Source organism: Corythoichthys intestinalis, chromosome 18 (assembly GCF_030265065.1).
Source record: "Corythoichthys intestinalis isolate RoL2023-P3 chromosome 18, ASM3026506v1, whole genome shotgun sequence".
NCBI lineage: Eukaryota > Metazoa > Chordata > Actinopteri > Syngnathiformes > Syngnathidae > Corythoichthys > Corythoichthys intestinalis.
The window spans coordinates 6,344,067-6,369,309 of record NC_080412.1 but is presented as its reverse complement, the minus strand read 5'-3'; the positions used below and the strand labels follow the sequence as shown (position 1 = coordinate 6,369,309).

At 39.7% G+C, this 25,243-nt stretch overlaps 1 protein-coding gene across 1 annotated transcript in view; it reads left to right on the top strand.

The window, feature by feature from the left end:
* LOC130906243 (uncharacterized) overlaps positions 1-25,243 on the top strand; it is a 203,486-nt gene that overhangs the window by 62,867 nt on the left and 115,376 nt on the right. The window contains exon 2 of the mRNA XM_057820348.1: positions 9,733-9,860. Within this exon, the coding sequence (XP_057676331.1) occupies positions 9,733-9,860 (128 nt within the window). The remainder of the gene's footprint in view (positions 1-9,732; positions 9,861-25,243) is intronic.

Sequence of the window (25,243 nt, the reverse complement as noted above, 5' to 3'; positions counted from 1 at the left end):
TTGAAAGGAATTGGACGTAAGTAAAATGAGTGACTTTCTTTTGCCATTAGTTGGCGCTGTAGGGTTGATACTAATGACCCCTACAGGATCCTAGAGGTTACAACTTTCAACAAGCAATTGAAGTTTGGCGCAGATATGTTGTACATCTCCCAAGTTATGACTTTTCAAATTTTGTGGGGAGACAAAATGGCGACGGTCATTTTCACTTTATTGTTTGGACCCCTCTGCTTCAACAAAACCTCTATATTTTTCATCAGGCACCTGAACACATGTCTTTAGGCTCCCCTAATGCAGGTTTAAGGTCAAATGATTTTTTTTTCCCTTGGTGGAGGAGCCTGTCTAGTGAAAAAGGGCATTTCCTGTTCTCAGCAGGGGGCAGGTGGCGCCAGGTCTATTAGGTAATATTTCAATGTAGTCGTGTTCCGGCTGGGATACCTCTCATACATGCCGGATATATAAAAGACCGAGCCTGATACCAGCGAGTTATTAGTCATTTACCGAATTTGATGTGTAATAATCCTATGCATTACAATAGGGCTCTCTCACCATTTGGTGCTCGGGACCTAACTAAGCTAAGGAAACATGTTTTTTGGAAACACTTCTAATACGGTTGTTTTTAAACCGAGATTTTCCCATTTTAAACCTCGATTGTCAGCCTATAAGAGTTGTTAATGTTTTGAATCAATTTTTTCAATGGATGACTGAATGAATCAGCCGATTAGGAGATACTGTAAATTCTTTGTCTTCATCCAGGTTGCCAGGTTGCAGGCTTTGTAAACTAAGGTTGCAGAAATAAGACCAGTATTTGCATATACGTCGTGCACTTGTACTACAACTGCATTTACTTATACTACATGAACGTGTACTTAACTGTACTCAACTATGGTTACTTGTACCAAAAGTACATTTACTTAAGTGTACTTGTAGTAGTAGTAGTAGTACAGTGGTACCTCTACATATGAAGTTAATTCGTTCCAGGACCTTGTTTATAAGGAGAAATGGCCGTATGTCGCTGAGGATTTTTTCATAAGAATACATTATAATTCCATTAATTCGTTCCACAGCCCGAAAACCTACACTAAATCCTTAATAAATGCTGCTGGTTCGAAGAGCAATTACACAGAGCGAAACAAATTAATTATGAATATAAATTGGGATAATAATATAATAATACATGTAATAACGTAGCGAATTGGGTTCTAATGTGTGTGTGCGTGGCTGACTTGACAGAGTGAGAGGTTCTTTTTACTTTCACTTTGTTCAGCGATTTTTTTTTGGCGATGGTACCACAATAACAATTGTCGTGTTAACCTACAAAGACTGGCGAACGGAGGTCTGAGGAGGACCGTCGAGTTCGTAGACATTCTGCGGCAGTATTGTCGAGCCACTTCACGGACGCTAGCACTACGCTCATATTTTTCTATCATTTCCAGCTTCATTTCAATGGTAAGCCTGACCTTTTTCCTTTTTCCACCACCTGCACAAACATTCTTAGAACCCATGTTGATCTCTCTCACAAGAAAATCCGCCATGTGTCCGTCTTGTGGTAGAACAAAGAAACTGCGCCGCTGTCAACAAATCGTGGTATTTCTAGCATGTCGTCAGATGTAGAAACAAATGGTGAGTCAAATTTTACGTCAGATGTCGAAAACATCGTGTGTCGAAGCAATCGTATGCCGAGGTACCACTGTATGTGTTTTTGCATGTACTTGAAACGCAAGTATGTGTACTTGTGTGTACTTGTACTACAAGAACATGTCTTGCGTATGCTTGTACTACATATACGTGTCATACTACAGATAAGTTCTTTGTCTTTGTCCAGATTGCCAGACGTCTGTAGGCTGCACTTGTACTACAAGTAGGTTTACTTATACGAAGTATGTGTACTTGGGTGTACTTATACTCCAAGCATGTGTACTTGCGTATAATAGTCCTACGTGGACTTGTGTGTATTTTTACTACAGTGGTACCTCTACTTACAAATTTCTCGACATATGGAATTTTCAGGTTACAACACACCTCAACGGGAAAATATTGCCTCTTGTTACGAAAGAAATTTCAGGATACAAAAGGCAAAAATACAGTATGGGCTGCTCCTCGCAGCTCCCAGGGATTGCTAGGGTAACATACTTATAGCTGCCCTGCCATTGGCTATTGCTGAGCATCTTCCTGGCATCCAATTGGCGAAGAGGGACCTCTACTGTATGTGTATGTGTGTATCCCAGCATCCTCTTCATTCGCCCCTATGGCCATGAGGCATTCCGACAGCTTTACGTGAGTGTTGTAACTATTTTTACTGTTTTTACAGTATGCACAACTCTCATTTTATGTTTATTGTAGAATGATCTATTTGTAACATGTATTTGTTACATGTGTTGATGCATTTTTATGCTTTATAAAAAGATTTTTGTCTGACTTTTGAGGGTGCTTGGAATGCATTAGGGCATTTACACAGAAAACGTGTCTTTACTGACAGAATTTTCAGGTTACGAAACTTCTTCCGGAACCAAATAATTTCGTAAGTAGAGGTACCACTGTATACCGACTAGCATAGCAAAGCTACCCATGTTGGTGCTGATCTGCGAGCCACTGACTTGGTACCGGCCTGCAAGAAAAATAAATAATTATTTACGTTTTAAACCCCTTGCACATCGACGCTTAAGTATGGAAATTAGGAGCCAACAGCGTGCTGCACCTCAGGGATGCCAAGTTAGAAAGACAGTCTCTAGCCCAGGGGTTTTCAACCCAGTCCTCAAGGCACACTGTGGGTCCTGGTTTTTGTTCCAGCCGATCCAGCAGAGACAGTTGAACCAATGAGGCTTCTGCTAAAACAAGCCACACCTGACTGCAATCAACTGATTGCACTTGTAAAACACCAGATTGGGGAAAAAGTGTTGTCATCTTGTTTGGTAAGAATGAAATCCTGCACCCACAGTGTGCCTTAGTGGAATAGGTTGGGGACCCCTGCTCTAGCCCAATCACACCAAAATAACCCGCCCATTTTGGCTCCAGAATGTTTCTGGTTGAAATGCAACATTGTTATCATAATGTAGCTTGATTCTCCATTGCAAAGCACTTATCTGGCAGCCTAAAGGGGAAGGTAAAGGGATGTTGCGTACTTCGATATTCTCATCCTGGTTGCAATACCATTTTTGGCCACTAATCTTACATATTGCTATTTTAATATTTAAGACACAAAAATATATTTAAATTGAGATTTCAAATTTTAGTCTAGACTGCACTTTTTTCAAATGGCGAATCAGACAATGCAATTTACTTCAATAAGATGGCTTGACGCTTTCATCCTTTGTTTGTGTTTTTTTCCAGTGTTTCTCCTAGACTTTAATATGTGCCTGCTTTGAGTGGAGGTATAGGTACTTCTTGATTTTCTTCGGGTCTCAGGCAAATTCTGCACTCTCATTGAAATCACTCTAAATTCAGAACTTAATACTTCGATCATGCCAATGTACACAATTTAGTATGTTTTCCTTGAGTTGTTGGGTTGTTAGAATGATTGGGATTTTGTTTAATTTGAGTATTCAGTGAGTGTAACCATTGTAATGTTACAACACATGTTGAGGTGTGTGAGTGTGTATGCATGTGTGGGGGCCGATCCTATGTTTTTCGTGCAGAAATGAACTCCAGATGTCCTGCCATCTGAAAAGGATGGGCTGGGTTGTGGGTTGAGGAAAATAGCATCCACTGACTGTTCTACTCTCACAAAAAATTATCTACCAAGCAAATAGGAGAATATTTGCAAGAACTATTATGTTCATTGGTCTTAATATTTCAAATATAGGAATATTTGATTTGGGTGAAAATGATTTGCTAATCGTTTCATTTATTTATTTATTATTTTAACATCCGCGTAGGCGACACATAAGCCTCAACTGTCGCATCGCGTAACTTTATCGGGTTGCACAGCACCTCAATCCTGGCATACAAATGGGGATCGACTAAGGTAACAATCAAAGTCAGGTCGCACTCGCCTCGCCAGCTGGCAATCTTGGCAACTTTTATTTATTTATTTATTTTATTTTAAATCAAAATAAGACTCTACCATTTTCAATGTTGGATTACACAGTTACATGTAAACCATTACCAGTGAACATTCACGCCTACATAAGATGTACCGTAATTTCCTGAACATAACGCGCACTTTTTTCCCCCAAAATCAACTTGCAAAATCATGGTGCGCATTATACACTGGTACACGGATGGAGACAGAAATATACATATAAATATATATATTATATATATATGTAAAAAACGATTTTTTAAAAATTGACACGGCCATGTTGTGTTGAAGAAACGTATGCGGCGATCCGTTGCCGACCATTACGGTACGTGACATCACCATTTTGTTTCGGTAATACTTCACTCTGATCGGCCGAATGATTTCGTCCGTGTTAAATTCAGCTTTTGTCCCTCTTCATAAAGCACAGAATGTAGTTTCTTGAACTCATTTGAGTCAACGTTTATTGTAGCTCCGTAACTCGGACCATAACAAATGTAACACAACGCAGACTTTCTGTGTCCGTCAACTATATCTGTCCCTCGGGAAACTCAAATCCAAATAACAATAGTTCCTATTGTTACATTCTAGTCAACAGTGATGCGCTCTTCTGATTTCTGACCTAAATCACCACTTTTATTTTACCGTATCAATCCATGGAGGAAACATTTATTCATCATGATGAAACAAGCAAGTTATACAGCAGCCTTTAAAAGAAAAGTCACATCTGTTTCGTTTTCTCCTGGATTCTGGTAAGTTCAAGAAGTTATCAGATCATATTATTACCGTACATATTGTCAGTTTACGGTAATGTTTTGAACTACCAATGCGCTATGCTTGTGCTGTGTTTCACCAGTCAGTAAAATGACATTTCTGTATCCGTACACGAGCTCTGTTTTCTTGTATTCTTCTATTTATTGGTGCTAAAATTATAGTGCGCGTTATACACAGGTACAATAATTTCCCCTAGATTTTACAAGTAAATTTGGGGTGCACGTTATACACGGGTGCGCCTTATATTCGGGAAATTACGGTATTTCTCTAGGGATTGAAGGATGACTGACTCTGACGTGGATTCTTTTAAATTTGTTTTTTAACCTCAACATATTCTCCGTCTGACTGCGTGCTCCCACCCGTCACAGTACGGGACGAATACAAATACCGTTACACTCTTAGTGATGATGTATTCATCTTTCCCCGGCTTGGCTTCAATACTACCTACAGTATTAAAGATACTGTAGATCTTTGCTTGCTGATATGAATGTCACACTAATGGAAAAAATGAATACTTCTCTCTTAGGGAAAGGCTGCCATTAGAACCTATTATGCCAGTCAGGGAGATTGCTCGGGTTTAGGCAATCAAGTCGCTGAGGGAAGTCTGAGAGAGGGAACTTCGTGTTGGGATAACAGTGGAAATGTGGGAAGACATTTGGGATAATTCAAATAAAATAACTGTCTGTAACTGGAGAAGAGCAATGCAATTAAAGATTTTGCATAGAGCTCATGTTGCCCCCAGCCATCTCCTGTTTGTCTTAAACGGAGGTGAAACTGGCTAGAATTTCTTGCCGGATTGCCGGAACTCCCTGACATAAAATTTGGCATGGAGCCTGATTTTTTTTTTTTTTTTGGGGGGGGGGGGGGGAGGTCAAACCTCCGAAAACCACTATAATGCAAAAACCGTACCATGCATACATTTTGAAACGTGAAAAAAAAAATCAATGAGAGAAATGAGCCGCTACTGCATTGGCATCATAGTTCGCAATATTTACTTAAAATAAATACCTACTAACTGCACGTTTTTTTGGCTTTTAACCACGAATCAAGACTGTTTTACGTCCATATCTACTTTCGCTTTTAGCCAAAAATTGAGACTGTTTTACATCCAAATCTGTAAATAATTCGGGGAATTAAGCATTTATTCACAATAATTTTCACCGGAAAAGCTGTTTTTATAAGGTGGCCGCTAGCTACATTGACTAACAGACTACCATTGTACTTTGACATATTTACAGAAAATTTATGCGAAGTGCACGTTTTTTTGTTTTTTTTGTTTTTTTGCTTTCAACCAAGTATCAGGACTGTTTTAAGTCCAGAATTTTGGGATTTAAGCATTTATTTGCAAGAATTTTCACCTGAAAAGCTCTTTTTACATAATAAAATATATGCTAACTGCATGTTTTTTTTGTTGTTGTTGCTTTTAACCAAGAATCGAGACTGTTTTACATCCATATCTATAAAGATTTCAGAGATTTAAGCATTTATTCACAAGAATTTCAACGAAAAAAGCTCGTCTTTGATTCCACTTAGTCAGCTTTGACGGCCTCGCCAACAATGCAGGCCCCCTATTTATCGGCCCCGCGCCACGTGTCCCGTCAATACATTAAGAAGTCTATGCACAGTTATTAAAATAACACACAATAAAACATAACAGGTTTTACACATGCATTGGGTTACTGCATTACATAGAAAAAAGGCATAAATGAGACATTCAAAATTGTATTGTTTCCCTGATTTGCTACAATCCTAATTTCTATTTTCCCTTATTTCCTCAAATCTAAACGCATAACCTCAATTTTAACTATTTAACAACATAGGATGTACATTAACATTGAAATAATGTAAACAATGACTCTGATTAATTTTCTGTTGCGCTGCCCTTTTTATCGCATTAATTCAACAAGCTTGTTTTTTTCCCCCTCTATTTGTTCAAAAAAAAAAAAAAAAAAAAAACTGCATTTGAACCAATTAGAGCTAACTATGCATCTGGATCACATGTACGTCAGCCAATTAAATGGACAGCAGGGTCCAGGGTGGTTTGCTGCATGTGCACATCAAAACCACTCGTCAGACTCAGAGACTGAGACAGAGACACTAAGAAGAACTATGTGGAATTAATAAATAAAATATAAAAATCGGTGGAAACTGAGTACGCTACATAAGCACTTTATTAGGCTTGTTGCTAACACTTGTGTATGTAAATCTGACGTTAGGACAGTGTTCTGAAAATTTTAATTCATTGATTTTTCCTATTGTTAAACAAGACTTTTTCCACTAGTGTGCACATGTTCAAGATGCTGTCCATTCCTTTAAGCATTTTCTCCCTCACATGCAGTTCGAACCAAAGAAGTAAAACATAACCTACAGTAAATATTTTTTTGCCTACTTTTAAATGCGATGACTTTTCCTGAAGTAATGGCTAGAATGCTACATACAGTGAGGAGCAGAAGTATTTGCACCCCCTTGTGATTTTGCAAGTTCACCCACTAAGAAAATAGGTAGAGGTCTAAAAATTCAATTAACGATGCATTTCCACTTATAGAGACATAATTTAAAGAAAATCCAGAACTCACATTGTATGATTTTTAAAAATAATTTATTTGTGATTTACTGGGGTTCAAAAGTATTTGTACCCCTAAGTAAATCAGTGCTAATATTTAGTGCAGAAGCCTTTGTTTTAAATTACAGAGATCAGATGCGTTCTGTAGCCGGTTGGATTGAGCGAGCGACTTTGAAACGTGCGGAATGAATTGAAAACTAAATTTAGCACAAGCTAATGCATTATTTCGTCAACTCGAGGAAGAGGATGGGCCGGATTTGTAGTTATTTTCTTTGGATGAGTTGGTGATTGATAAGTGAAAGCAGTGAGCAAACGGCAGAAGAGTGGAAGTGACGTAGTGTGTGACGTAGCCTTGTGTCCTGTTCAAGGGCAAACTGAGTGGCACGCTAGAAAAAAATTGAACTGAACTAGCGTATTGTCAATATTTTTGAAGACCTTTTTCAATGTCATATTTGATTTTTTTTCAGTATGAATCTTTTCAATTTGTAAATAGTTCAGATGTGCCGATTACCGGTTTCAAAGTACTGTATACCGTGGTATGAAAATGTCAGGTTTCAAAACCCTAAAAATTTTCCATCCCTAATGTATTAGCTATTTTTTATGTCCCAAAAAATGCACGGAGAAATCCCTTGCTAGCAGGTGTAAGGCTCAACCCTCCCCCACCGGTTGTTGCTCATTGTCAGTGAGTCTGTAGCTGTACTACACGATGGCTAGAGGAGGTGAAACTCCTGAACTTTTTCCCCCATTGAAGAAAACTAAATCACTGCCTTGGGAATAATTCGGCTACAGAAAAGTTAAAGATGGCCGCAGAGGTAGAGGAGGTAGGCCAACCGACATGTAAAACATGTTTGGGGAGGGTGGCTGCCGAGGAGGCAATACCTCTGAAGGAATCTGACCTTTTAGCCAGATTGCCGGAATCACGCCAGCTGACCCGCCAGACCCGGGCTGGCGCAGCTCCAACGATCCGGGCCGGCGAAACCCCGTCAACCCGGTACCCTTGTACTGACTCCATTTTGAAAGCCGGAAAAAAGGTTTCGAAACACCAGTTGACAATTTATTCTGAGTTGGCAGCAATCATGCAGCACAGAAGGACCCAGGCGAGGATTCAGGGTCAGCAAGTCAAAGAAGACAAAGAAAGATTCCCGAGAAAAGTGACAATGATTAGTTAAGCATTCAGTCTTTTGATGGCTGTAGTGAGGCGGGGAAGAATTATGTGTTTGGCCGTTGTTTAGGATAATGTTCTATCGCAGTCTGGGCTGTTTAGTTCATGAGTCGCACTTGCTGAGTCACCGTTACTGGGGCAACCTCAGTGTGAGATTTTGCCCACCTCAGCATCCAAGGCCGTTTAGTCTTATCAGTTGGAAATCAGGTGTTCTCCGGTGTTACTTGTGTTGGGACAGGATGTCCCGCCTTTTGTTCTGCAATGTCCTGAAGAGCTGATTGTGGGATTTGGTCTTGCAGACGTGGGCTTGTAGATGTCTTGCCTATCACTTGGTTGTCAGCATCGATCTTGCTCAATCAGCTGCATGACGCACGCGTTGGGCTTCCGTGGTCAGAAGGCGTCATGTATCTCTTATGCCCAATGCCTATGTCAAATATATTCTGCTTGTTTTTTCTTAAACCATGATATAAATGCTTGGGTGTGTTAGAGAACTACAAATGGTCAAACAGTAAGTAGGAGAAAAGATGCTATTCCCTGATTGATTATATTGTGTGTCAGAGTAAAACAAACAGTCAAACAATAAATACGAGTGAAGATACTATTCCTTCACCTCTAATATGATTATACAAACTTAAATGTTAGTAAACACTGTTATGAACGTTTCCCACCAGCTACGACAGTTAACTCCAGCTGGTTTTGTGTGTAGCGATGGTAAAATGTGGTGTTTTTTTTCTCCTGCAACTGTCTGTGTTGAGAAAAAGGATGTGTGTATAATGTAAACATGATACGAGTCATACCTACATGCTTTTTATGGAAAATAATTATTTTTGTTCTGATGGTCATAATGTTGAGCTGTGGCTGTGGGTTTAATCGCACCTTATTTTAACTTAACATGATAGGCTACCTATGTTCCAATTTGCTAATATGTTTTGAAAAACAAAAATCCTGTTTAATGGAAAAAAGTTTTTATAGTTTTTTTGTTTTTGTTTGGTTTTTTTTTTTAACCCAGATATCTCAAAGTAACACATTTTAGAGCTGTAATTGCAATACTGTGATACGGTGAAACCGTGATATTTTGGCTTAAGGTCATACCGTCAGAATATCATACCGGCACATACTTAGTATATACTGTAGATGTGTGTGTTCAAGAAACTTGATTGTATGTATGGTATGTATATGTGTACTTTCCTAAATGTTGACCTCTTTTGTGGTTCATAGGTAAGAGACTTCAGGGAGGAGCGTCAAAGTTTACCAACAGCTGTCTGTGTGTCCAGCACATTTGCACAGGTTCCCCAAGAAACCTGCACCCGTTGGTATTTGAAGGGACACTGGATAATCTTGAAACAGTGAGTAAAAGGAATGATCATGCTACACATACTAAATATAAGGACAAAGGTTCAGCAAGTCGTCTCACACAGTGTCAAATCGGAATATTTTCTTCCTCTTCAAAAAAGGATGTCTGTGGATTTTATCTTCATTTTTGGCTAATTGACATTAGCTGCATACCTCAGTTCCACATGTGAGAAATATTGTCAAAACCTTACTGGAAAATGCTGACTAGTAGAGCTGGGAAAAATATCATCTTGCGATACATCGCGATCCTTTATGTCACTATCCGAGTATCAATACTTTTTTATGAGTATAATTTATGAGTATACTTAAGATACTTTATGTGCTGCGCCAACACAGCCCCAGCCACAAGCCAACAAAGTAGAGATGTCCCAATTCGATCACTCTCCGTCTTGCTGCTTTTCTTTGTCCCTGCGCTCGAGATTGTTTGTTAAAGTTAACGATGAATGAATGCTGTTGAAGCTTTGATGTTGCTATAGAAGCCTGGGAGCGCTAAAAACTAAAGGTGCCATTTTAGAAAATTTCTGCTCGGAACTTCCGGTTTAGACAGAACAACATGAATTGCGGTTGAAGTGAGGAGTGTTTTGACAAAGTTAAAACTGCAAAATCAAACCAGAGGAACCCACGGAATCTCCAAAAATTCTGATTCTGCACGATGTAGATGAGACTCCGAGACTTTCTGTGGTGTGTGTGAACTTCTGGAAGGGCCTATACTGTATATATTGTTGGATGTGGAATGTTTTGAACAGAGTCCAGTGTGGATCTACCTCACCATATGCCTTAAAATGAAACCAGCTGCGGACAATGAGTTAAGGATGTGATTTGAACCTAAGGATATACCTAAAAGATTGTATGTTTGTTGTTATCACTTTGTTGATCATTCATGGACAAAATTATAACAACCTGCCAGTCTGTGTTGATGTAAGGTGTGGATTGATACGGTGGCCACTTGAGTGACCAAAATGAGGTGAAATTACAAATAATATTAAAGCTGCCGAATACAAAAGGGCTGACACAGATTTTGTTGTTAAAGAGAAATACTACAAGGTATTAACATATAAACAAAAATACTATGCCATTCTTTTTTATTGCAGATATTGATCGCAATAAAACATTTGGACAACATGATTCCAGTTCTTGTTTTATTTAAAACGATTGATGCTTGTGCAAAACAGGTCAATAAATCACAATTTATAAAATTATAAGAAAAATATTAACGAAGGTTTAGCAAACAAGAATGTGTTATCAGACAGTAAAGCTCTGGACTGGCTTAAGCGTGCCTCGCCAAACTTTCATCCGACATTACGGAGACCCTCAGCGACCTCCAGACGGGCTTTCTCCCGCTGTCCTCGGTAATTCTAGCTCCAGTAGCGTATCTTAAAGTTGCTGGAGTTAAAAAGCTCGTAGTTGAATCTCAAGCTGACGGTCCGCCACGAGGCGAGCCACCGTCTGTCCCAGTGCTGCACGTCCATCAACGTACATTGTGTTGTTGTGAGGCACATCAACTTGTCTTCCCTTGCCTAACAGTGTTTTCCACCTGTAAACAAACAAACAAAAACACTTGTAACACTTGCATTTATGCGTTGACATAATTGTGCCATCCTTCACGTACTGATTAGCAACAGGCTAGCAGCAGATAACATCTGTTGCAGCCACAGCAGTACAGTAGCTGTAGAACATATTATTAAAGATCATCATAACTACAATCATAGTCGTAATAACAATATCAAAGGCAACAAGTCGTTTCATGCGCAAGATTTTAGCTTTCGTATTTTTTGAGTACCGGACACATGAAAATGCAGGGATTGGCAGAACATGCCTTCCATAACACAGCGGCAACATGGCTACAAAAATACCCGGTCTTTATGGTGAAACGAGCTTCCACATCTGCTTTCACGAACATGTTGTCCTCCCCTGTCGTGATGATGGCAGATGGATGTGGTATTTCCAAACTGTCCTTTTTAAGGGATTTTGATGAGTAATGTTACTCCAGCTCCACTGTTGTTTTGGATGGAGAAAATGTAAAACAGATGTCGTGAGCAGAAATGCGGAAGTAAAGCGGAAGTACCACGTAAACTTGTCTATACTTGAAAGATGCCACATCGTTGAGCTTGTTTAAACACTTGCAGTAGCGTGAGCGGTAATTCATTGTGTGTGTGTAAGTGAGCAGCGTGAGCGGATTTAAAGCCTGAGTTATGCTATTGCGGCGAAGCGACTGCTGCGTCAATGAGCATTCGATAGTTCTGTGGCGTTGCTCTGTAACTCACCGCGAAGCCACTAGAGGGGTGTGGATTTGTGTTTGTAGGGTTTTGGGGGACTCTTTCCGACTTCTATTTCTCTTCCAGTTACACCGCTATGCTAAAATGCTAACTGGGATAAAACGCTTGAATGTGGATCTTCAGCTCATCAACATTGAACAACAAATGTTGATCATACAAATGTTGAGGCGCAGGCGACGCAGAAGACTGTTTTCTAGCCTCGGGTGGAAGCCAGCAAGCTGTGGCGGCTAGCTTCAACTTGGTGTCGAGCACTGTGTCCAGCGTTTTGTCCGACGTCTGCAAAGAATTGTGGACAGCCCTTCAGCCCGATTATTTTTGCCGTGTCCTACAACCAGCCAGTGGGAGGCCATAGCAGATTTCTGGCGGCCATGGAACTTGCCAAACTGCGTTGTAAGCCTTGATGGTAAACACATTATCATAAAAGCACTGAGGCACTCTCAATCAGTGATGATGTATCAAGTGTGTGAACTGTGTAGTTGAAAATTAAACATCAAAATAACTCTTTTGACACCAAACCTGTGCTTTATTCTTCATATACTTTAAGTGTGACACGTAAATAAGACGTTCATACTACAGGTCTTAATGCACGAATCCAATTTTTTGCCACATGTTTTTTTGGCGTGCCCGTTCAGACTGCCTTTGTCCATTGGGACCGTTCAAGTATCACGCATGCGCACTAATTCGCAGTCCGACACACGCTGAGCAAGACGACCCGCATGCGCAGAAGCATCAAAACAAATGACCACACATGCTGGCTGTCATCCGTCATTCCAGGGATATCATATTTTGCTTTTTAAAAAGACGACACAAATAACAGACAAATAATCCCCGTCTAGGTTTATATTCAAAGTATATGGATCGATAGCATGCACGCACTGTCCGTGCTAGTTTGCCCCGACTCTCGGCCGTGTAAGCAATGTTGCTCATATAAAGCAGAGAGAAAACCGATCATTCTCAGGCTTATCCTCAACCCATTTTTATTTTTTTATGACTGTTGTCAAGTCCGACCCTTCCTAAAAAGCCATGTTCAAGGCAAACTAGACGCTAATAACGCACAGCTGCACCGCTACCATGGCGTCTCTCTCGCTTTTTGATGACATAATTGCTGCAAGACTGGACAGTACAGACCGCCGCGACAGTCTGGAAAAATGGGGCCCAGATCGGATTTGAACCACATACGAAAGTGACCCAGATCTGATTTGAAATGGTCCACTACTATGCGACTTGTCACGTTCAGATCGTCAAGGTAATGCCTCACTCGAGTGGGAAAAACACGGAAAAATCGGATTCGTGCATTAAGACTCGGGATGTCCCGATCCAGGTTTTTGCACTTCTGATCCAATACCGATACTGGCCAATACCGATACCGGCCTATCTGAGCATGTGTTAAAGTTTAGTTATTTAGCATCTTTACTTAGTTGTCACACTCATGTTGAAAAAGGTTTTAGTCCTCTTGATAACAACTAGCCAACTGAATTAGGTGAGTTTGAATAACACACAACGGTTGGTAACAAAAAACTGACCTGTTTATTCAGTGACAAACACAAAACATTATAAATAACAAACAGAAATGGCATAGTCAGTCAGTAAAACGTGCAAATAATAAACTGTCTTAAAAAAGCAAAATACACAAACAATCTCAGTGGAAAATCCCACAAACCCCCCAAGCTATTAGATGTTTTTAATGTTTCGTGCATTAGTAACAAAAATTGTATAAAAAGCCTCTCAGGTTTAAATAAACGACAATTTCAGTATCAAGTTAACATTTTAAAACAGTAAATAAAATACTCAACCGCCGTCGAGTCTGTCATTTTGCATCTAGTTCTATATACATATGATATCTATTATCTACAGTGCATCTAGTTCTATATATACATATGATATCTATTATCTACAGTAAAACGATGTTGACGTAGTTTGTAGCGGCTGTCAGCAGCAGTCAGGTATTCTTGTGTTTTTATCCAGCGGCATGAGTTGAGCTAAAGCCATGAGTTGAGCATTGGCATTACCCGGGTCTATGACAAGCATGATGTTTACTCTCGGGACGCAATGCGGTCCGTTTCTCATTGCGTCCCGAAGACCACGCGGTGTATTAGTTCCACTTTACTTGACCTATTTCAATAATCGGAATTTGGATGTTTGTGATTCGTTCTCGAATCTTCCACGGCCGAATCGCTCAAGGATGTAATGACGGCTGGGCATGTTGTACCGTGGTTCTAAGTGTTGGATGGTGCGTCTTTACTCACGAAAGATAATGGCTCGTCATCCAGAATGAATTCTTCGGCAATGACTCTTGTTATTCCCTGGGCTTTGGGACTGTCGAGTGCCAGTTTGTCACGCATACAGTAGCAAAAGTTTCTGCCAGTGTTGCGCAGGACCTTTCTTTTTGTCTTCGGTTTTCTTAACATACTTATATTGTTTGTGGTGGTATTTCGCTAAATGCTTGATTAGGTTGGTTGTATTAAAACTTCTTACAACTTTACCACCACGCTTGACTTTATTGTGGCATATGTTGCACTCTGCCTCTTCGTCTTTGTCGTCCTTTAAGGTGAAATGATCCCACACAGCTGACATTTTTACCGATAAAGTCTCTCGGTAAATTGGGAGACGGTAATGTAAATGTAGTGTGTTGAAGCTGTGCCGTAAAATGCGGGCCGGATTTTAGAGAAACCGAAGCAAAAACTGGAATGGATTATGTAAATCGGTGCACTGGAAAACCTGGACCCGAGTTTTAAAAAAACTGGATCTGAAGTCCGGATCAGAATTTTTCCGTGTTGGCCGATCCGATACCGATGCGCATTTTTTGACCATATCGGCATCCGATCCGATCCAAATATCAGACATCTCTAATTAAGACCTGTAGTATGAACGTAGCCTAAGTTACAGACTCACAGCAAACATATCTACACAATAAATGATGAAGTGCACCAACCAAAAATACGACATAAAGTGATTATACGCTGGCAGTTTTTGGCCGACTGGGTCACCGCTTCGTGTGGCCATTCGATTCCGAACACACAAATACGTCTCTCAGTGGTTCATCCATTTTTTTATTCGATTGCTGGCTGACCTCCAGCCCCGTATTTTCAGCAATCTTCTTCCACAAATTGCTTGCCATTTGTCAATCTTCATAATGTCTTGACGAGATATTGTAGACATTGTCGTACTTGCTCTTCATTGTTACTCTCGTTGGCTTGGTCCATATTTGCATGTAGCAAAATAATGTTTGACAACAGCGGTGATTTCGCGCTGAACCGGAAACAACAGTCTGAGTGGACCAATCACAGTCCATTTCCACCACGTCACACGCGATGATGCGACGCAAAGTCAGAAAATTGTGAAGGAGCAAGAGAGGCTACGGCGGAGGGTCGTAAATCGGGTCTTCCTTTACCGTGCAGGTCTGCCGCGGAAGCATAACTCGGCCTTAAGAGGACTGACTCAATAAGGCATTTAATAAAGACAAGTATTTTTTTTAAACGTTATTCTTGTTTGAAAATAATTCAGTTGGACAGTAACCTGTTTAAAACTTTTTTTTTTTTTTTTTTTTTGAACAATTTTTTTCAGTATTGGATCAGGACTTGGTATAAAATGTGAAGTGTGAAGTTTTTGTTCTATTTTGCACGGGAAAAGTTGCTGCAACAGTTAATGTACATTTCTTTGTTAAAAAAAAGAATACCGTAATTTTCGGACTATAAGCCGCTACGTTTTTCTTTCATTTTGAATCCTGCGCTTATAGTCCAGGGTGGCTTATTTGTTGATTTATTTGGGTTAATAGGTAACACTTTAATTAACAGCGGCGTCATAAGACTGTCATAAGACGTCAGAATTATGACATGACACTATCATGGGCATTACTGAATGCTTATATCATTAAGTGTTTTTCGGCTAATTGTGTCACTAACACCATTTATGTCCAGCTCGGATCTTTTACATCCATTCAAAAGTAGGATAATTTGCTGGATACCACAAAATAAAATCTGTTGTTAGTATTCATTAATACTTATGACAACGTCATGTCATACTTATGACTGTCTAATGACAGTCTTATGATGCCACTGTCAAAAAAAGCATTACCAAATACCATAACTAGCAATTAATGAAACAACTGGAACAGTAAATGAGGAAATAATTAGCACTGAATATGAAGTTTGATTGTTATTTAAATCTGTAACACTGCAATGCATACTAGGAGGCATGTTGGACAGCAACAGTGTTGACAGCAGGTGACAGCAGAGGTTGTCTCCCCCAAGGGGGCAGTGATGGCCAAATTAAGCTTTGTGAAGCAATTAAACTTTGCAGCCAAATGGTTCAAAGCTTCATGGTGGTTCATTTGGTCTTATGACAGTTGTATGATGCCGCTGTCAAATAAAGTGTTACCGGTTAATATCTTTTGGTGTAAATATCCCATATTACAGTGAGGACAGGTGCAGCTTATAGTCCAGTGCGGCTTTTCTTTGAATAAATGCTGTTTTCGTGGCAAATTTGGTGGGTGGCGGCTTATAGTCAGGTGCATGCCTGTGTGTTTTTATAAATTTTAAAAAGTAATATGTTGGCCATAGTTGAAGGATCACAGTACGTATCAGATCGCCACACAGGTATCGGGATACAAATCGGATCGTGACAAAAGTGGACCGTCCCAGCCCTACTAACCGGTAATGTAACAACACCATTTAGCACTTGAAAATCCTTATGACAGTGAGAGTTGCCCCGATCACAGATTTTTGCATCCAAGTTCAAGTCTGAGTCAAATTATTTTAAGGATATGTCGATCTTGAGTACTGATCCAATACTTTGGCAGTTTATTAATTCATTGATTCATTTATTAGAAAGCATTTTTTGTTTCTTTTCACAATGTCCTTGTCCATCTTGATTACTTTGTTGGTTTGTAGCCATTAAAAAATCTAAAAAGAGTAATGGGTACAGATAATGGACGGAAGGATGAACCCTTATTGCGCCAATCTGCTGTCAATGTAACTTTTTTCGTATGCTATTTAAAAATTATCTATTTATGGATGTTTAGGACAGAGGAGAGATTAAACTAATCATTGCTAAATCTTATGCTATTATCTGAATATTCTTTTCATCTCTGTGCTCTTTAGAAGGCTCTCAATGAAAAAAGAAAAAGAATATACCTCATTATAAGGACTTTTAGCATTGTTAATGAGTTTATTTGCATGTATTCCTCTCGTCATTTGGGAATTACACAAATTTTGCACTGTATTTCCATTCACTTTTGTGAGACTTTAATCGACTTTTCAAAGGGAAAACACAATAGAACTTGAATCTGTAATATCTACATTAGCATAAAAGACAACAAAAATTGCCATGTGATTGAACCACTGATCCCATTGTCTGCATTTAAAAAGGAAGCAATGAATCTCGCAAACTGTCGTACCTGAGGGAAATCCAGATGTCTTCATTACTGCCGGAGGGCATATTTGAATATATGAAGGACATTCATTAGGAGGTTTTTCATGAAGAAATCAAGTGGCGAAGGTTATGCGGTAGATTTTGAATTCAGGCATGAAATATCAGTAGAATGTGATCAGGAGAAGACCAATAAATAGGAGGAAGTGGGTTAAGTTGTGCCAAAGGGTAAGATGTGTCACTTCCAGGCAGAGGTAGGTAGAGTAGCCAAATATTTTACTCAAGTAAGAGTAGTGTTACTTCTAAATACAACCATTTGCAAAAAGTATGGAATCACCAGTCTTGAACGAGCACTCACCCAGACATTTTATCACATAAAACAAACACAGATAAAAAGCTTGAAAAAATAATGAACTAGTTCAAAAGTGCAACTCTTTAGCAATCAGAAACACTAAAAGAAATGAGTAAAAAACATTGTGGTGGTCAGTAAACGTTAATTTTATAGAGCAAGTGCAGGAATATGGAATCACTCCATTCTGAGGAAAAAAATATGGAATCATGAGAAACAATCAAAACACATCTCTAGTATTTAGTAGCACCACCTCTGGCTTTTATGACAGCTTGCAGTCTCTGAGGCATGGACTTGATGAGTATTCTTCATCAATTTGATGTCACCTTTCTTTGATTGCAGTTGCCAGCCAGATCATCCTTGCAGGTCGGAGCCTTGCTGTGGACCAATTTTTTCATTTTCCACCACAGGTTATCAATGGGGTTGAGATCTGGGCTATTGCCAGACCATGACATTGACTGGATGAGTCTTTCTCCAAGGAATGCTTTAACAGTTTTAGCTCTGTGGCATGATGCATTGTCATCTTGGAAAATGACAAAAATACAGTACAGTGATACCTCAGCTCACGAACATAATTGGTTCCCAGAAAGTGTGCGTGAGGCGAAAAGTTCGTCTTCCGAACATTTATTTCCCATAAGAAACCATTAAAATGAGAATAATCTGTTCCCAGGTCCCCATAAAACATAATTTTCTACTAAATAAGCCTTAAAACTACACAAAAATATACCTTATTTTATGTATAATAAGTGTGCTATTGTATTATAATTAAAGAAATAAACTGTACTGTATAATAAAGTTGTTTTATTTACCTTTGCGATGGTATGGGAGTGGGAGGAGGAGGGAGGGAGTTACTGTTTGGAAGGAGAGTGTTACCGGCAAAGTGCGCAGTTAGCGTAGACTCCACTGCTGTGCCCCCCACATGCTTTTGGTTGTTAATAAAAGTGCCCACAAAAAGCCATCCGACGCCTCTGGGTGTTTGTATGCACGCCGCCTCCTTTCTGGAAAGGAAATCGGGCGAACCGAAGACAACCGACGACAACGAGCCAACGTGACTCGCCGGTCCACTTCTCACGACGGTGGGAAGCTGAAAGCACCGCCAATTACCAGTCGAGGGCGAATTGGTAACACGAGTCACCTTCCATAAGGACTGTATGTAACTCTTTTTCGGTCCCATAATAGCAAAAGTACACTCAATATGGTCCAAAATGTCTATCAAACACAAACCACGTCCGCACTCAACGAAAGGGAGGGGAGGAACTGGGACGCCGTGAGCGTGCGTCAGCTTCTCGTGGCGCTGTCCGACCGCGTGGCTTGGTTCGTCCGGCGAAAACTAGTTCGCCAGCAGAGACTATATGCTCGCGAATTTAATGTTCTTGAGGCGAAAAGTTCGTGAGCTTAAGCGTTCGTGAGCCGAGGTATCACTGTATTTTCAATTGAAGGGATAAGAAAGCTGTCTAAAATTTCAATGTAAACTTGTGCATTTATTGAAGATTTAACCACAGCCATCTCCCCAGTGCCTTTGCCTGGCATGCAGCCTCATATCATCAAGGCCTGAGAGAATTTTGATGTCTTCCTCAGGCAGTCATCTTTGTAAACATCACTGGAACAGCACCAAGCAAAGTTCCAGCATCATCACCTTTTCCAATGCAGATTCTTGACTCTTGACACATTGTCCAATGCAGATTGTTGACTCTTGACAAAGTGATACTGGAACTGAAAAAAAAAAATGAAAGCTGAAAAAAAAAAAAATGCAATTAACCCCCCCCCTCACAAAAAAAATAAATAAATGCACATTGGTATAACTGTAGTGTGTGTAGAATTCTGAGGGGGAATTTATTTATTAGTTAAATGCTGTGAATACTTTCCAGCTGCACTGTCCAAAGACTTCATAATGATATTGACGGGTCAGATTCAACCTTCACTGCGCCACACCTAAAAGTAGGGGGCCATCCCACTATCCGCTTCAGTTATTCACCGTCGATCACGGCGACACGTGCAGCGATCCAACGAAAAAGCTCTGTTTACATATGGCGGCCGCCACATTGACTGACAGACTAGCATCGTGCCTCGACATATTTACGTAAAATAAATGCTAACTGCAAGTTTCGTTGCTTTTAACCAAGAATCGAGACTGGTTAACGTCCATATCTATAAAGAGTTCAGGGATTTTAGCATTTATTTACAATAATTTACACCGGAAAAGCTCTGTTTAAATATGGCGGCCGCCACATTGATTGGTAGACCAGCATCGTACTTCAACATATTTACGCAAAATAAATGATAACTGCATGTTTTTTTTTTTGCTTTTAACCAAGAATCAAGACTGTTTTACGTCTATATCTATAAAGAATTTAGGGATTTGAGCATATTATTGACAAGAATTTCACAGGAAAAGCTCTGTTTACATATGGCGGCCATCACATTGACTGACAGAAGAGCATCGTACTTTGACATATTTACATAAAATCAATGCTAACTGTACGGTTTTTTTTTTTTTTGCTTTTAACCAAGAATTGAGACTGTTTTACGTCCATATTTATAAAGAATTCAGGGATTTAAGCATTTATTCACAAGAATTTTCAACAAAAAAAGCTGTTTGTCTGTGATTCCACTCGGTCAGCTTTGACGGCCACGCCAACAATGCAGGCCCCCTATTAATCGGCCCCGCGCTCCGTGTCCCGTTAATATCATTATGTCTATGCACTGTGTGTAAAGCAAGAAGATAATAATGCTGTTAAATGACAGCCACGTGTCTCATCACTTCTGGTTAGCAATATTTGTTGCAATTCTTACTGGAACTACTTTGTGTTCAAAGAGTGGTCCAGTCACAGGCGGATGAATAAATCATGGATGCACAGATTTGCACAGTTTACCAGAGTAGAAGGCTGCTCCAACAGGTTAATGAGGTGGACTGGGAGTGTCAACAAGATTCTAACGGTGGTATGTGTGTCGAGCTAGGTTAACCCCAGAGCGAGGGATTTGCAACCCAAAGATCTCAAGTGAGACAATATTTGCCTCTGGCTATGTATATACTTGATAGTGTTAAAGCACTTTTTTCCATATCTGGTTTTATATTTGGTTTATTGTTTCATGTTATTATTTTATTCCTGTGTTCATGGGCATGGCTATAAACTGGAGATAATGTGGTGATTGTACTTGCGTGTTTTGCCTAGTGTAAGCACGGTCAACCCTTTTAAACTATAAAGGAGCAATATTTAAGATGTGCACTTCAATTATTGATAAAATTGCCCTAATATTTCAATGGACATTAAAGAAACATATTTTTGGAAATATTTCTGACACGGCTCTCAATGGTTAAACCTAGATTTTTACATTTTAAAAGTCGGTACTCAGCCCATTTTAGTTATTGTTTCGATTATGTCTTTATAACGGATGTCCAACCCTCCACCACCAGACAGTTAAGAGATATGTTCTTTGTCTCTGTCCAGGTTGCAAGGGCTTTGTAGGCTTTGTAAACTAAGGTTGCAAAAAAGAATGAATGTATGCATATACTGTACAGTACGTCATGCAGTTGAACAATAAGTATGTTTACTTGTACTGCTTTTGCGTGTAGTTAAAGCAGTGCTTCTCAATTATTTTCTGTTACGCCCCCCCAAGCAAGAAGTAAATGTTTCGCGCCCCCCCCAAACTCTCCGCCGCCACTGTAAATAGTATTATTCGTCTATAAAATTACTATTATAAATACGCATCTGCCTAACATTGTGTCCTTTTTTTCTAATAAAGAAAAAAAGTAACAGATCAACTTATAATAAAGTATAACTTTATTAACATTGTTTTGTTTGTAACAGAGAAGACTTGACGTGCATCAATTTGCCTGAATTTAAAAAAAAAAAAAAGTCACATTCAAACTGTAAAAATACACTCAAGGTATTTTTGACCATTTGATACAGAAAAATAAAATGTAATAAAATCCGTAAATAATAACAAATTCAAATTGATTAGAAACATTTACTCATGAGGACAATATGCCAAAAAATTTGACCGAAAAAACAAAAATGAATAAAGGAAAAAAAAGAGTGTCCTTGGACAGAAGGACAGTTTTTATTTTTGCTGCTCACACTCAGTATTACCTCCTTTGCAATGGTGTGGAGTCATTTTGCAATGAGCATGCTAACAATGCTCACTGGTTTACTGATATAACACTGAAAAAGCAGGACTATTGTTGGCAATATTCGGCACGTTTTCGCTGAAAAACAATCAAGCGGCTTATCAATGAGATTGGGGTCGAATGTCTTTAAGTGGCGTCTTAATTGATTTGGCTTCTGGCAGTCCGCTATAATTATTTTCAGACACAGTAAACAGTAGTCTTTCCTCATCACCCCACTGTATTAAAAGTCAAAGCTAAAAGGCAAACGGCACGAAAAAAGCGCATTCTCGGCGGCCGAGGTAGAACCGTAGGTGAGGGCGGTCGTCGTGACGATCCCAAGCCGAAAATGGCACTTCTCGGGCGGCGACGTGAGAACCGGACAAGACAGTGGATCGCTGCGTGAGTGAGTCCAGTCGGAAAACAGCTTTCGAAAACGGCGGCGGCGCACTGCTCTTCATATCTGTTTTCTGTGTGCTGAGTGCTCTTCCTTAGCTCAAAAATACTGCACGCACTCTGAAAATGACAGTGCCACTGCCACCCGCTGAGTGGATGTGCAAGTACACTTTAATCCAGTCCGGCAAAAAAAAAAAAAAGAAAAAAAAAAAGCATGTTCCCCGAGGACACACGCGCCCCCCCTGGCATCGCTCTGCGCCCCCCCAGGGGGGCGCGCCCCACTATTTGAGAAGTACTGAGTTAAAGCAAGGGCGTAGGTTGGCATAGGGACGGTAGGGACAAAACACAACCAACTTTTCAGGATGCTCAAATTATCCCCAACATTATTTGCATTACATAGTGAGTTCAGTTATAGAGGTCATTTAGAATGTCTTTCCTTATGTTGTAAGGACAGAATTGACCCTACCATTATGAAGTGAATTATTTTCATTATGTTCAAACTTACATTTACCCCTTTTCGCTTGCCGAATGTGCTGGTCCATTTTTCCCCCTCAAACGCACGTTTGATTGGCCGATGACCTAACCCACCTCCGACACACACACGCACGTTAACACTCACACAGCCCTGACCAAAATACATGTCGACAACATGAAGAAAAAGGGAATATTTGAAGTTTTTTTGGGGGGGGGGCAGCAGCAGCCACTGTAAGAAATGTAAAAATACATCAATGTTGTGGAGGTGGGAAACACCACAAATGTTGCTACTAAAAGTCAGACCTGCATCAGAGTTGGCATAACATCAAACTGTGTGAACTTGCTAACCTGCAAAAATCGAGTAGGAACCTGCTTAGAGAGAAGTGTCCTTCTGTTTGTGTTATCTACTGTTGACATTCATTAAACTGATAGAAATGTAGTGAACTCTGCTGGAAACTATAGAACTAGAAAAACACTTGCAAGAAGTTGCTTAGAGAGGGGTCCTGCATAACTCCCATCCCAAGCAAAAAGCGTACAACATGCAAGTTATGCCGTTACATTGTTCCGACCAATGTTGAGACCAAACCTACGCCCTTGACTTAAAGTACATGTACGCATACTTGTAGTAGTTGTACTACAAGCACATGTGCTTGCGTGAAATGTGGGAATATTTGGGAACCTCTGGATACCACAAGGTACGATACGATTTGCGATACAAGGCTCAAGATACTGATTATCTCACAACATAAAGGTACAACAATTATCGATACACAGGTCAAGAAATGATTCTACAATATTCTACAATACAACTCAGAAACAGAAGAGCAAGCCGTTATATCCTTCTGCTGCGTATTGAAATGAGTTTGTCTTAATAGACGTCCACTCAATTTGAACTGGGAGGGTGGCAAAATGGATTGGACACATAGTGCCGGCAATGGCAGCCAATGAGCTAAAACAGACAGTTTTCTATTGGGAGTTTTTGGGAGTAACGTTTCTTTTTTTTTTTTTTTTTTTTAACAGTAACCCCTTTTTAAAACGATATATTTATTCTTGGCAGGAGCATATCAATAACATTTTGGGATACAAAGTATCGTGATATATCACCATTTTGATATATTGTCACACCCCTACTTGCGTGTATTTTTTACTACAAGCTGGTGTACTACTTGGACTACGAGCACGCTTACTTGTGTGTAATTGGACTAGAAGTGCGTGTACTTATACTACAAACGTGTGTACTACCGTGTGTATTACTTTGTACTTGTACAACTAATGCGTGTACTACTTATACTACAAGCACATTTACTTGTGTGTACTTGTACTGCAAGCATGTTTACTTGTGTGTACTTGTAGTACAAGTGTGTGTACTACTTGAACTACAAGCGTATGTACTGCTTGTACTACAAGCACGTTTACTTGTGTGTACTTGTACTCCAAGTGCGTGTACTACTTGTACTACAACCATGTGTACTACAAATGTGTGTACCTCTTGTACTGCAAGCATGTTTACCTGTGTGTACTTGTAGTACAAGTGTGTGTACTACTTGAACTACAAAAGTATGTACTGCTTGTACTACAAGCACGTTTACTTGCGTGTACTTGTACTACAAGTGTGTGTACTACTTGTACGACAACCATGTGTACTGCAAATGTGTGTACTTCTTGTACTACAAGCACGTTTACCTTTGTGTACTTGTACTAGCAGTGCGTGTATACACACACACTTGTACTACACACATGTGTAGTGAACTACTTGTACTATAAGCACATTGGCTTGCATGTACTTGTACTACAAGTGTGTGTACTTGTTGTACAAGCGTGTGTACTACTTCTACTATAAGCACGTTGACTTGCGTGTACTTGTACTACAAGTGCGTGTACTACAAGCATGTGTGAAACTTGTTCTACGAGCATGTGTACTACAAGCGTGTGTACTACTTTTACCATAAGCGCATTTACTTGTACTAGAATCCTAGAATCTGCTGATGCGTAGTCAGGTGCGTTATACTACAACTGTGTGTACTTGTGCTACAAGCTTGTGTACTACTTCTACTACAAGCGTGTGTACTACTTGTACTACAAGCACGTTTACTTGCATGTACTTGTACTACAAGTACGTGTACTACAAGCATGTGTCCAACTTGTATTACAAGTGTGTGTACTACGTGTACTATAAGCGTTTACTTGCGTGTACTTGTATTTCAAGTGTGTGTACTTGTACTACAAGCATGTTTACTTGCCTGTACTTGTACTACAAGCGTGTGTACCACTTGTACTGCAAGCTTATGTACTACTTGTACTACGAGCGCATGAACTACATTTACTACAAGTGCGTGTCCTAGTACTACAAGTGCGTATGCAAGCTGTTTAAAAAAAAAAAAAAAAAAAAGTTAATTTAATATAAAATAT